This window comes from Triplophysa rosa, linkage group LG8 (assembly GCF_024868665.1).
Source record: "Triplophysa rosa linkage group LG8, Trosa_1v2, whole genome shotgun sequence".
NCBI lineage: Eukaryota > Metazoa > Chordata > Actinopteri > Cypriniformes > Nemacheilidae > Triplophysa > Triplophysa rosa.
In genome coordinates, this window is record NC_079897.1 from 2,941,435 (window position 1) to 2,956,252 (window position 14,818).

A 14,818-nucleotide genomic window follows, 5' to 3' on the forward strand; every position below is an offset into this window, starting at 1 on the left:
TGTGACGTGAGGGCGAGTAAACAGCAAGCATGAGGTCAAACTCTGAGCCACTGCTGAGTTCAAGAGAACAGCGTCAACACTGATGACAAACCAATGACGTCTGTCCGCTATGTCAAGACCAATCAGATCACGACTTTGAGGGATTGCTTCGCTCCTACGCACTGAAGGGCAAATGTGAAATCTGGAGTGACTGAAGCTTCTGTCAGACCAATGTCTGCTGGCTTCTGAAGAGGCATTGACGATTTAAAATAAACGCATCAAGAAAATAAAAAGAACCTAAAACTGCAGGTTGCAATACTAAAAAAAATTGTAATGCTTAAATGAAGAAAAAAAAAAAAGAGACATTTGTAAGATTTCTAGCTTTCCGTCTGATGAGAAATGTAGGAGTCTTATGCAGAAGTTTCCATTTGCGCTCCGTTTAATCTCATTGATAACTAAGAGATATAATTGGCAAATCTTCCTACCGTAGGGTCCCTACGTAGTGTGTACTGTTCCACACATACCTCGTGTTTGGACTCCAGCCCCGCAGTTCTCCTGTGCTCCTCTACTGTCCCTGCGGATGCTCCACGGCACCAGTTGACATTTTCGCCACTTGTGTGTTTTCCATCTGGAATTTCAGGGTCATTTTGTCATTATGATTAAAAGTGGTTGTTTGCTTATCACAGTATATCCTCATGAGCTGACTTGAAACAAGAAATTTCAGAAAACAGATTACCGAAGAAAATGAGGCTGTTTTTATTTTGAATCACTGTGCAGAACCCGTAGCGGACTGTTATTTTTTGATGCGTAGCTGCGAGCCGTGCCTAATAACTCCCTTCAGACGTGACTACATTCACAATATAGCACAGCCTCTTATACCCTTCTGCTTTCAAATAACATTCTTTTAATCATTTTAATTTGGAGTACCAAGAAATGTTTTTAAGCACAGATTTATCCCCGTGCTTTTTACAAAGGGCAACAAATTACGATACAGAAGAGTAAAACCGTAGATTGTAGAGATAGTTGGTGTGAGTATACTATTACCTGTAACCTGGACAGACAGATGGAGTGCCACAGTCTTTCTCTTCATAAAGGACGTCTGGACACTCCTGACCTCCATTAGCAGGCATCTGGATGATCACTCGATAGCGAGTCTGTTTACTATTCTGCCCATTCGCACCTGCTGATTCAAACTCTCGGGTTAATATGTTGAATTAAACTGCATGCATGCTACATTATACCAGTAAACATATATGACAGGCACAGAGACAGACAGACAGATAGTTAGTATAGGCTACTATATATCAGTATATGTACAACAGACATTCAGCTAGACTATATATAGTATATGCAAAGATATTAATATTAACACGATGTGCCACTACCATGGCAAGGAATGCAATGCTAAATATGGCCGCTCTAGCGAAGGAAGTCCCTCCTTCCAGTAAAACGAGCCAATCTTCAATCAGTAAAGACTGAGGATTCTCTCGTGAGGCGCTTGCCAGCCTGTGCGTGACTTTTAGTGCATTTTAAGCGTAGCAAACCAAAGTTATGATACAGTTCATGTCATGTTTAATTATTGATCAGAAATATGCTGTTTAATTGTGATTTATGCCAGCGATTTGAGAAATATCTGCCCTCCCCCATTCAAGTAGATAGGACTGTGGACTTGCTATGACGTTAATAGCTGCCCAGAGGCGTTGCAAACATGGCCGCCGAGTGGCATGACTTCCGTAAACGGACTTTGGTATGTGTATAGAAGACAGACAGATAGCTAGACTATATATTAGTATACTTATGACATACAGATAGACAGTTAAGTAGAGATTTATTTATATACTAATATATACAGCGCATCAGTATACATACAACAGATAAGACAGTATAATATACAGTATATCTATATATAGACCTATACACCTTGATAGACAGACAGACAGGCAGGCAGGCAGGCAGGCATACAGATGTTTACATATACTACAGATCAGTTTATGTTTAACCATACAGTATACTATATACATACTGTAGATACTATATAAACAGCATACTTTATATCAGTATATGTATAACAGACAGACAGACAGACAGTGTACTATGCTCTCTCTTTTGCTATTTTTCTAAACATGGGACACATGGTATGGTTTATTTGTCAACTACAACCTTATACTACTGTATATACATACTATATAGATAAACAGTATACGTTACTATATATCAGTATATGTACTGTATAAAAGACAGACACATAGATAAATAGTATCATATACAGAATTAGTACATGTATAACAGATCGACAGTATATTTCAGTATAAGGCTAAGGATATAACAGACAGAACCTTCTATCAGATAGACAGATGGGTAGGTGGGTACCTGCTTCACAGGACGTTGGGCACTGTGTCCAGTTACTGAAGGGTGTTACTATACAGTCTTTCTTACATGGTAGCAGACAAGGTCGTACCGTCTCTGGACGAGGGGCATCTGGTCATCTGAGAGAAACAACAGAACCACTGAAATACAGCTGGGATGCTTACAAAATTCATAATTTATCACTCAACGCAGGTCGATCCAGAACCCAAGAACATACTGAATGAGATACATCGTCGGTTTTATTTAGCGCAAGTGTTCTGGACACATATTCTCTCTTACACATCTTTGCTTGCCCAAATGAAACCATTAGACATAACACGGGCAACTAAAACACATGCCAGTGATCACAAAACAAGCGAAACTAGAGATGAAAAGCCATAGCATCATGAATTACAGCAGAAGCCTTGCTGAGCAGGACTCGGTTGCATCGGTAGCTCGACAATGCCTCTTTCAATCTTGTTTTCCATGCTCCACGGCTGCATTATGTAGGAGCCAGACGGGGCAGATAAGACCCCACATTCTGCTACAGCATTCAGTCATCGTGTAATACTCTTCTTTTATTACCGCTACAGCTCCTGACAGTTTACGATCAGGGGTTAGCTTTAATCCGCTCCTGTATTTTAAGCACCGCTCCTGGATAAGGATAAACAGGGATGCAACGGTCCAGCAGAGGGACATCTGGTAATCTGATCTCTGATCAAATCCTCCAGGTCTGGCATCCTGGAAAGGGAGTTGCCATGTGCTCGGTGTTTCATGAGACGTGAAGTTGCAAAGCAGCGGCGATATAATAAAGCAACGACTATGTAAGGGAGATTTATTCGTAATGCCGACGGAAGCAGTAAATCCTGCCAGGGAGACGAATCCGGTTTGGGTGTGCAGGGCTCTCCTGGAGATTGGGTACATTTCTGACAGAGCATTAGTTACACTGCAAAAGAGGCAGTGGCTCATTTCGATGATTTTCCTCAAGAATTTAAATAAAGGATGATTCATTTGGCTGTTCTTACCTGCTACGACGGGTGCAAAGAGTGCGGATGGTTATACAGCAATGAATCTCTGCTACAAGCAACAGAAGACGGAAATGACTCATGAAAACTAAAAGGGATTTCTAAATGTGTTACTGTAGCAAACGGAAGTGATTAAACTAGAATAGGGTTAGGAATTGTCCCAAAAGCATCATTAAAAAAAGATGATACGTTTAACCACGACGCAGAATAAATGCCCTCTCTAACTTGTCATTATTTTTCAATTAGGATTAAATGTCATAAGGGCCGATGTGAAGCGAGGGATCGCATTTCCTTTCACAAAAGCAGTTCATTAGGGTTGAGAAGCTGTTATAAATATAGTTTGTTAATCGCTTCGGATAGGATAATCTGTTAAAGTGAAACTTTGGTTGGATAGGAAGTGTGGGAACAATAAAAGGATTCTTAAAGGGAGAATCATTTACTGCCCAATGCCATTTCTTTCCTCTAAAGAACATTTTGTTTGAGTTTTATTATCGTCCATCAAGTTACATTTTTGATGCAATACATGTGAATGGTGACTCAAGTTCTCAGCATTCTTTCAGCATCTTGAGATGATGGTCACCAACAGCCCAAGTACGGCTCATGTCTACTGGAATCTCCATCTCCAAAACCATTTATAAAAACCATGAAATAATAACAGACATCAAATTAAAATTCAATTCATCATTACCAAAAATTAAGAAAAGGAGGAGAAAACAGCGATGACAATGTGCTAAAATAGAAACGTCTTTCCTATGCGTTTCTGAAAGGTTGGATACTGATGACAACGTTGTCAAAAAGTTTTCCGTTCACACAGATCCACGAAAATGACTAAAAACAATGAATCCACAGAGCCGTGAATTTTAAACTTCACAGCTTTCACAAATTTGTGCTTTCGCACTTTACAGAGAAACGTTAACAGTATTGTTTTCAAAAGCTTGCACTTTAAAACCCAAAGTTTGCATTCTCATGCCCCCGAACCTTTGCTCCTGTGCGAATGAACGACATAAAAAAACGCCAATAAAGTTTGCAGTTTTTAGTTAGAAACACTTGTGTTTACACCCTCTTCATTTTTAACATGATCGGTGGCATATAAGTCCTTAAAAGGCTCAGAAACTGTCAGCAAGTGTAACAGCAGTTGTCAGTTAGTGTGAGGAACATCACAGGTCTTGAGCCCTGAGCTTTAACATCTTTTCTTCTCACCCTGACACCATGAGTGACACAAAGTGTCTCAGGGCCTGAAAGCCTGCAAAGACAGCTCTCAGTCATCCCATGACGCTTGACATCTGGACACGTTTAAGATTTACTCGAATCTAGACGGGAGGTGTACAAAGAAACCCAAGTCTTCAAATAGTAGTTCACATTGAATAAATACTGCGAAAATACATGCTTCTGGTCTTTTTGTATTATTTCAAATAATTTAATTTCCGAAATACTTCTTCAACCTGTACATTACACTCGGCATTCACAATGCGGCCTGAAACAAACACGCGTTTGACATTTCTAATCCTTGAGTGATAAAACCATGCAAAATGACACCTCAGTTTTACACAGCTTGAATTTGTCTACTCCCGAAACGTACCGCTGTTGTTTTCAGAAAGGATGTGTCTGGGGAATAACATCTCAGTGATGTTTTTGGGGGGGTTTGTTTATGGTAAGTATGAAGAGGAATTTCATCTCGTGGTGAATAAATTGCATTAAGGAATCAAAGGCACTTAATTACCGCCATTATCATCAATAGAAAATAAGTAGGGTCTGGAAATGACAGAGCTAATTACCCTGCGTGTAACTGTGTGTGTGTGTATTCAGTGTTCAGCCTTCTGGTTTGCCTGCAGTGGAAAGATAGGGGGTGTGAGCACAATTACCATCTGTCAATCAAACACAAGCACAGCCCTTCTTCAACTGAACCATTATCCATCTTCCGCTCAACAGAACTCAGTTCATATGCGTTTACAGAGTGTATTTACGTATAAGATCATTTTATGTAAGGGACTTTAAGCAACAGCTGCGGATGGAACGGCGTTCTGTCATTGTATTGCACATGCGTGAAAGCGCTACTCGCTAATAGAGGGTTTGCCGTAGTGGTTACTACGTGACAAATTAGGCAATCAATGGTTATGTATTATGTATTGTATTTTTATCAGTATATCATTCTATCATTAGTCTTTTACAGTCATTTTACAAATATCACCATTGGTTACTTTTTCTGCTATTCAAAATTTGGTTGCACTTTATTTTACAGTAGGTGTACCTATAGTGTACTCACAGTGTACTTACTTTAGAATGTATTGGGTAGTATAAGGTAACTACATGGTATAATTTTAGGTTTAGGGGTAGGTTTGTGGTCAGTACCTAGTTATTACCCAGTTATTATATTTTCTGTAATAAGTACATAGTATGTACATGGGAAAGAGGACTGTAAAATAAAGTGCTACCCAAAATTCTTTATACAACCAGGTAAAACAACTAAAAATCAATTTCTTAGTATTTGGTTATTTTTAAACAAATATACATCTTGCGAAGTTGCGGGTTATGCAAAGCTCTAGGGGGCAAACCAAAATATCTAATATTCAAAATTTCACAATAAATTTCAATTGATTCAAAATTGTATGTGGTATTAGTGCCAAAACAGCTCCATATTACGCAACACTCAATATTCAAAGGGATACATTACCTCAAAATAGAAAAATTGTCATTATTTATTCATCCTCATGTCATTCAAAACCTGTATGACTGCCGTCATTTTGTAAACCACAAAAGATATTTTGAGAAATGTCTTAGTGGTTTTGTGTCCATACAGTCAATGGGGTTCGTGTTGTTTGGTTACCAACTTATCCAATATCTTCTTTTGAGTTTTGCAGAAGAAAATCATACAGGTTTGGAATAACACGGTGAGTAAACAATGAAATACTTTTTTTCGTCAACTATCCTTTAAACAAATATTATAAAAACAGCAAAGACGGTTCTATTGGATGCACGTGCCTGGCCCAAAGTTAACCTCCGGTCTGGGCTTGATTATCGGTCTGGCTAGTGGATAGTAATATAACAATTTATTTTATATTGAATTTATATTAATATTAAGTTATAATAATATTTGATTGTATATTAAATATTAAATGACATGATTCTTTGCGGAGGTCTACCGGAGTTAAGTTTGGGCCACATAACGTTTCATTAACAAAGATGTTAGTGATGTTATGTCATTAACAAAGAGGCCAATCATCAAAGCCATTTACAAAACAGGAAAAGTTTTAAAGGTACTTTCGCACAATTGGGCTTACTTTTTGGGCGGCACCTGTCCGACGTTGACTTTAACGCAGATGACCTTGCGTGTCTGCATTCCCATGGCGCAGGTGGCTTTGCCCGCAGTGGAGGAGGTGTTGAGGGTGGATGTGCTGGTGTCCTCCACACACTGTCCCCATGGACCTGCCTGCCAGTGATACACCACGCAGGGATGTTCGTTACAGTTGCGCACCTCTTGCAGGGAGCTGCTGTTCGGACAGCTGGCACCTCCTGCAGAAGTAGAGTGACATGCATCAGGTTTGATAATGCGTTTATACAGGAAGTGTCAAAGATGCCCGTCATAACCATTATGGACCAATCAGCTGTGATCTTGAGTACACAGCAAATACCAAAAAATGTAAAATGCCCCTCAGGTCTGGTTCCAGTTCCCCTTGGACCCCGATGCGATCTGATTGGCTGAATGACTTTTAACTTTTAATAGGTACTTCATAATGTACAGTAAATATGTTGTCTTAGATAAATATACAGTATACATAGATGCCACATTAGCGGCTGGCATACGCAAGTTTTCTGCCATGTTAGGATAGTTTAGGAAGCAACTGTAGAGGCCGGACACATCCATGTGTGTCTGAGGTGGTCGACACCGGCACGCACACGGTTTCACACAAACAGCACAAGAACCCTGACGATCGAGAGGAAATTAGCCGTCTTCTTTGCTTTGATTTTCCTTCCGTGTATCCCTTGGAGTGAAACAGGTCAAGTGTTAATTTCCCGCCATCTCAACATAAGCTCGACATCTCCAGCCGCTTAAGCTTGTCGTAAATTGATTGAAACACTCCACATAATTGCCTCCTAATTCCTCACGAGTGGCATACAGTCAATGCAGCTGGTGGAGAGGAGCTCCTGCAACTAAATAATGGATGACTTATACAGTTTTGTAGATGACAGAGCTGCCCGGCGCACCTGTGAATCAAAGCATTCTCACCTTATTATTAGGCTTATATTGTTGATGGGAAACCTTGGGTTAGCAGATTTAAAGGGACACCCAAATATAAAAATTCTGTCATTGTCTGACATTTACTCACTCTTGAGTTGTTGCAAATCTGTATATACATTTCTTTGTTCTGATGAACACAGAGACATATATTTGCTTGTAACCAAACAGTTTTTGGCCACCATTGACTACCATAGTAGAAAAATGACAATGGTAGTCAAAAGTGCCCTAGAACTGTTTGCTTTCCTACATTCTTCAAAAAATCTTCTTTTGTGTTCAACAGAACAAAGACATTTATAAAGCAACTTTTCCTACTATGGTGGGCAAGAATTGTTTGGTTGCAACCAGTGTTGGGTAAGTTACTCTGAAAAAGTAATTCATTACTAGTTACTAATTACATATTCAGTAGTGTAATTAGATTACTGTACAAATTACTCTCTCCAAAAAGTATTTAATTACTTATTATTACTAATTACTTTCTATATCCTACATCAACCTTGATTAGTTAAGTGATTTAAGGATAGACATGAAACGGCCCTTTAAATTCACTCATATAAATAATATAAAACTTCATAAAGTACACAGCAAAATCGCCCGTGTTAAAAAAGGTCAAATTAACTCAGTGTATATATAATATACACTTTGAGAGTGTGGATTATATATACACTGCAAGTGTTAATTTGACATTTTTTAACACTGGCGATTTTACTGTGTAGTATTATTAACTGACCAAAGTATACAAATGTGAGAATTATACATTAATGCACGGATTGTAAAGTTAGACTTTGAATTTTGATGTCAGTTCCACTATTGCACACACATATATTACACAAAGTATTTAGTTTAATTACTTCAGAAGTAACTGTAGTTAAATTACAGAAAAAACAAGAGTAATCCCTTACTTTACTTTTCAAGGGAAAAGTATTTAAATTACAGTAACTAATTACTTAGTAACTAGTTACACCCAACACTGGTTGCAACATACAAGCATTCTTCCATATATCAGAACAAATAAATTTATAAGATTTGGAACAACTTGAGGGTGAGTAAACACAGAAAGAATTTGCATGAACTGTTGAACTGTTCCTTTAACCTGTGATTTCTTAAGCACTACAATTCAACATCAGTCTTGCCAAAGATACACGGGCAATTCTTCAAACAGGGAAAATAGCGAAAAATGACATTGCTACATTCCAGTCAGACGAAATAGTGAATTGCAGAAGGCAGTTCGAAACGGCTTTCACATAGGACGCGGAATCCGCAATGAAACCCATTCATTTCAATGGCTTGCGCATTGCGCAAAAGTTCAACTTTTGCCGCTGCGCTCTGTGACGATTAACCGCGCGGTCAATAGAAACGGCACATCCAAGCGCGGAAAACAAAATGGATGAACAGCTACTGTGTGTGTCGGAATTTTCGGAGCTGTACAATACAAGCTTGCATTGAATAGGGACATCGGGAGAAATGCTGTGTCATGGAGACATATCTCCATTCAAGTTGGCATGTCAGGTGTTTTTTTTAGTCAGGTAGCTTGTTGTAGGTATAGGCAATATGCGTGTGAAACGGACACAGGCAGCAGCAACATGTCGTTTTTCCTCCTCTAGCCTCCGCTACTTTGAAATAAAGCTCAGTTGCGATAGAAATGTATAGAACTCCTGCTGTTTTGAAAACTCCGCCTACTTTGCTCTGGCCAGCGCAGTGCAGATGTTTCTGATCTGATGCAATGTGCGACGGTGGCTTTAGAAAAATAATATTGTTTTTGTGCATGTTTACAGTATGAATTTCATTACTCTCCTGACTTACTCACAAATCGACTGTGATGGATATACATTATGCATGTACAAATGGCTGCATTTGGCATCTGTAACATCAGAAGTCAAGCAGAGACAGAATGAGGAGATTACTAGTCATGGTCAGATGAAAATATCTGCCTATTAAAGGTCTTCTACTTAACGCATGTAAGTAAAAGTTCATTGTTTTATTTTGTATCTTCTTTGGGGATGCAACTTGTATATTCAATGTTTTAAACAAAGAAGTCCGTTAAACCTACACAAACACAATCTATTTATTCTTAACAATCAGATCTAAATCTACGCACGGCACGCAACAGATAGAAATAAAAATAAGATGTACCGTAGAGCTCTGGAAACTTGGGGACCCTCGTAAGACCTTGAGATGAAGCAAATGTTACGGGAATCTTTGCATACATCTTTACACACCAGTGGTTAGATTGCGAAGATTTCAGCAAATACTACACTAGTACTAGACACGTTTAGATGACAGAACTCAAAGCATCTGAACAAACCTAAAAGGGCTTCTAGAGAAAACTACTTTACATGGTGTAAAACGCGTGAGAGGGTTTGACACATTACCCTCCATAACTGTTATCCACGCCACTACCATTGATGTCACTGTGAAGAAAGAGACAAACGGCTACAGTACAGACTCCTCTGAGAGGGTTATGACACAGAAACGACAACAAAAAATGATCACAATTGATTTATTCTAAATGTTTCACCTGCCTCTGATACGATTTTGCTTTTCAGATGACATCACAAGGTCCTTTTACTTTAACAACCCCTCTCGTCCAATCACCTGTCTTACTTCTGGTGTGTAACGGCCACTTTTCACTATACAATCAAGTACCACACTAGATTTTTTAAATATCCCCTTTGCAAATCAGAAATATGTACTTAATACGTAAAATAGGTTGTGAACAGTGTTGGGTGTAACTAGTTACTAAGTAATTAGTTACTGTAATTTACAAAGTAATTACTTTTCCCTTGAAAAAGTAAAGTAAGGGATTACTCTTATTTTTCTGACATTTAATTTCAGTTGCTTTTGATGTAATTAAACTAAATACTTTGTGTAATATATGTGTGCGCATTAGTGGAATTGACATCAAAATTCAAATTCTAACTTTAAATTCCTTGCTTTAATGTATAATTCTCACATTTGTAATACTTTGGTCAGTTAATAAGAGTACTTTATGTAGTTTAATATTATTTATTTGAATGAATTAAAAGAGCCGTTTCATGCCTATCCTTGAATCGCTTAACTCATCAAGGTTGATATAGGATATAGAAAGTAATTAGTAATAAGTAACTAAATACTTTTTGGAGAGAGTAATTTGTACAGTAATCTAATTACACTATTGAATATGTAATTAGTAACTAGTAATTAATTACTTTTTCAGAGTAACTTACCCAACACTGGTTGTGAACAATATTTTCTTGTCTTCAGTGGCTCACTAATGCTTAAACCTTGTTGGAACAGAAGAAGTGTTTTTCGGAGACCTGAAACACTCATGACGACTTCACAGAAAAACATTGTGGCCGTGAGCAAATCATCTGTCATACAAACGTTTTACCTTGACAGTCTAATCTTGTACACAACAAACCACAGACAATTCCAAGGATTTGAAGTGCTCGCTACATTGGGCCCAAGAAGGATTTGGACATTTAAGACACTTAAAACGTCTGAATGTCGCTACAACAGATAACAAAACATCAAACCATGTGGCTCTAACTTGCTTCAAAGTAATACATTTCCTTGAAAGAAGGTTGTGAGGTTTTAAATGACCAAATAAAAAATATAAGACCAAACAGTTCTTGGCCACCATTGACTTCCATAATAGCAAAAATGACAATGGTAGTCAAAAGTGCCCCAGAACTGTTTGATTTCCTACATTCTTCAAAATATCTTCTTTTGTGTTCAACAGAACAAAGAAAATCCCTACTATTTTAGTCAATGGTGGCCAAGAACTGTTTGGTTAGAAGCATTCTTCCAAATATCTTTCTCTGGGTTCATCAGAACAAAGAAATTTATACAGATTTGGAACAACAAATTTTTATTTTTGGGTGAACTGTCCCAAGTACAAAAAAAAGTATAGTAGAGTAAAAAGTAATAAAGTACAAAAGCGCACTAAAAAGGACTTTTGGAAAAGGAAGAAAAGCTTCATAGCTCTGAAATGGCAATGAAATGGCATCTACTAATACATTTTTCATGAAAACAAAATGGATACGGATAACTAGAGTTTGAATTAATACGTAAAAAAAGTAAAATGATGGATTTGATTTTGGTTCAGCTGAACAAAGCGTTTCAATCAAAGCCCTTGACAAACCTGAGGTGCAACATTTCAGTAAAAAGAAACACATTAAATGCAAACATGCTAGTACCCGTGTGATGTTTGTTTACCTTCTCCTGCATTGTAAGCCAGTATGGCACGGGTTCTCATCTGTTTGCCCTCTGCGGTTTTGCTGGAGCAAGTCTGGGAACAGGTGGACCACTGGGTCCAGATACTGAGAGCGCAGTCTTTAGGACACGGGACGGTACAGGGCGCAGGTGCAGGATAGACGCCATCAACACACATCTCCCTTTCCACCTCTTTACCTGAAGCAAAACACAGTATCAACATTACAACACCACACAACATCACAACAAATGGTAATGTTAACACAGGATTACAACATCTGCACACAAAAAGCACCTTTAAATAATGTTCGACAAAACAAGGAGCAGAAACACGTCAGCTACAACTATATTGATCATGTACATTGGTTCACAATAAAACACTCGCATTAAAGAAACAGTTCACCCAAAATGAAAATTCTGTCATCATTTGCTTGTCCTCTTGTCATTTCAAACCTGTATGACTTTTTCTTTTCGCAAAACACAAAAGAAGATATTTTAAAGAAAGTTGGTAACCGAACAGCACTGGCCCCCATTCACTTCAATTGTATGTACACAAAACCAGTGCAAGTGAATGGGGTCCAGTTAACAACCATCTTCAAAATATCTTATTTTGTGTTCGGCAGAAGAAAGAAAGTCATACAGATACATCCCTTTAATCATCCTAATTAAAAAAATGAGCTTATATATTTCAATTGATGCAACAAAATAAATAGTAAACATTTAATTTAATATACAGTCCCTCAGGGGGTTCCACCAATTTACAATGAAAGAGTCTCACAAAACCATGACATGCTGTCATAAAAACAATCCCATAATTCAAAAGAATTTAAATGGCCTTGGTATCATGATTTTATCTTTAAGCAAAATGCCATTTTATATTTTTGTAAATGTTATGAAATTAAATCTGATCTGGTTGTGTTGTTGTTAGATTCCCCTGACATGTTTCTAATGCACTTCACGACACGTCTGTATTCCACATGACTGCTATTTTGAAACAGTGCCATCCTAAATTATTAGCACGCAATAACACCGACAGGCACAAACGTGCAAACGTTGTCAGCGCGTCTGCATGTGGCACCATTTGGCATCGAGCGCAGGCTTCCTCAAAGAGTTCTCTTGATCTTTCTCAGCGAGCCAGAAGAGAATTTATTTGCCTTTAGCATGGGGACATTCGCTAGAAAAATAAATATATGCCTGCGCAGCGAACCACAAACACCCAATAAATATTTCCATCAAACACAGGGACTCTCCAAGCTTTCCTTTTCCTCCAATATTCACATCGATCTGTGTCAGATGCCTGGCCATTTGTGAAGCAATATTGCAAGCTTCTCTCTCTCCGTGTTGAAGACAGTCAGAGAAGAGTAGATGTCAAGTCTGCTTGAAAAAAACAACTAGCAGATCAATTTTAATCAGAGAATGATGGAATCAATCTGGCACATGAGGCCTACAGCAGAGGCAGGTGACGGCGGGACGAAGGCGTTAGATTGCTCGCAGCAGATGCCGGAGAACATTATTCCACGTTTTTATTTTATAGATGACATAGCAGAGATTCGGAATGAGGGTGGTCACGTGACAGTGTCATTTTTTTTTAAAGATGCTCTGTTTTTCTTTGTAGAACTGGTGATAGTTTATCTTTTTAGATGCAAAAACATTTTTAAAATGTCAACATTTTTATCAACTATATCAGCTTTTCATGAAAGTGTTTTTCAAACTATTATTATAGTTCCGGTTAGACCTTGACATCACCCACTTGGAAAGAGAATATCAGGTTATAATGTCAGAGTCTGTACTTTCGGAAAACAAGTAAAAAGCAAAGTTTTGTAAAAACTTTAGTAAAGCGTGATTTAAAAACAATATATAAAATGTGATATAATGAAATAATGTGATATTATTTGTTAAGAATGTATCATTGTTTTCACATTTATGATATATTCCTGCAGAAAAAAAACAACAGAACAACTAAGAAATTCTAAAGTATTTGATGGTTACAATAGGAAATGTATTGATAGAAACTTTTTTGGAAACTATAATGGTTTCTGTGGGTCTCCATTGGTAATGTGTTCGGTTCTATTGGTGGGATATTAACTGGTGGGGTGTTATCCTATTAGACCAAAAACACTAAACTAAATAAAATAATTTTGTAGTGGTTAACAGTTGATGGTTTATACTGGTATTTGAAATGGCAACCAATATAATTTCTACAGTAATTTCTATAGACGGTTTCAAAGCAACAACATAATCAAACGTTACTGCACACGTGCGCTTTTGTGAACCAAATTTAACTTCCGGTACACATCCTCAGAGAATCCCTGGAGATTATTTTTGACAACAAGCAAAAGAAATGACAAGTAAATTACATTAGCTAGCAAGTTAAAAGTATGTCTAGCCAGTATTATTTTGGGTTAAAGCAGAAGAACGTTACTTGGCTAAACTTAAAGTCCCCGTGAACCGGAAGTTGCGATCGTTTTTACTTCCGTATTTTGACGCATTTCTGAGTGAAAAGGGATTTTGAATGAGAAAAATAGTGGGCGTGGCTTTCATCTGTCTATGCGATTTGATCGGATGTATAAAAACAGCCGTTGCATTTTGAAATGGAACTGGCAGCAGACTGACAGTTGAAGGGGAGGAGTTAACGGATGATCCGCCCAAGCCGTCCAACATTTAAGATGGATAGTCATTACAGGAAGGAAGTGCATTTTCAGATTTTAACTGAAGATTATGAGGGCACACAAAGAGAATGACCCACATTGATAAACTATTTACAATAAACGCTGCAATATTTCATGAAAAAATCGCCATTGTAAATTTTTATTTCACTGGGATTTTAAATGTTATATAGAAAAGTTATATGACCTATTCAACAAATTGTTATTTAATAAATTAATATACAATACAATTCAACAAATTGCTTATTTAATACAATTATTATACAATAAAATATGATTATAAATTAATATTAACATAATATCAATAAAATATAAATAGTTATATTATTACCCACTAGCCAGACTGATCAACAAACACATACTGGAACTTAACT

General features: G+C 37.6%; 1 protein-coding gene across 1 annotated transcript in view; it reads right to left on the bottom strand.

Moving 5' to 3' along the window:
• The window catches only part of LOC130557895 (thrombospondin type-1 domain-containing protein 7A), a 96,442-nt gene that overhangs the window by 27,880 nt on the left and 53,744 nt on the right, over nt 1-14,818 (bottom strand). Inside the window, 7 exon segments of the mRNA XM_057340024.1 lie at nt 504-607; nt 1,024-1,159; nt 2,350-2,465; nt 6,629-6,860; nt 9,718-9,753; nt 9,957-9,995; nt 11,782-11,976. Of these exon segments, the coding sequence (XP_057196007.1) occupies nt 504-607; nt 1,024-1,159; nt 2,350-2,465; nt 6,629-6,860; nt 9,718-9,753; nt 9,957-9,995; nt 11,782-11,976 (858 nt within the window).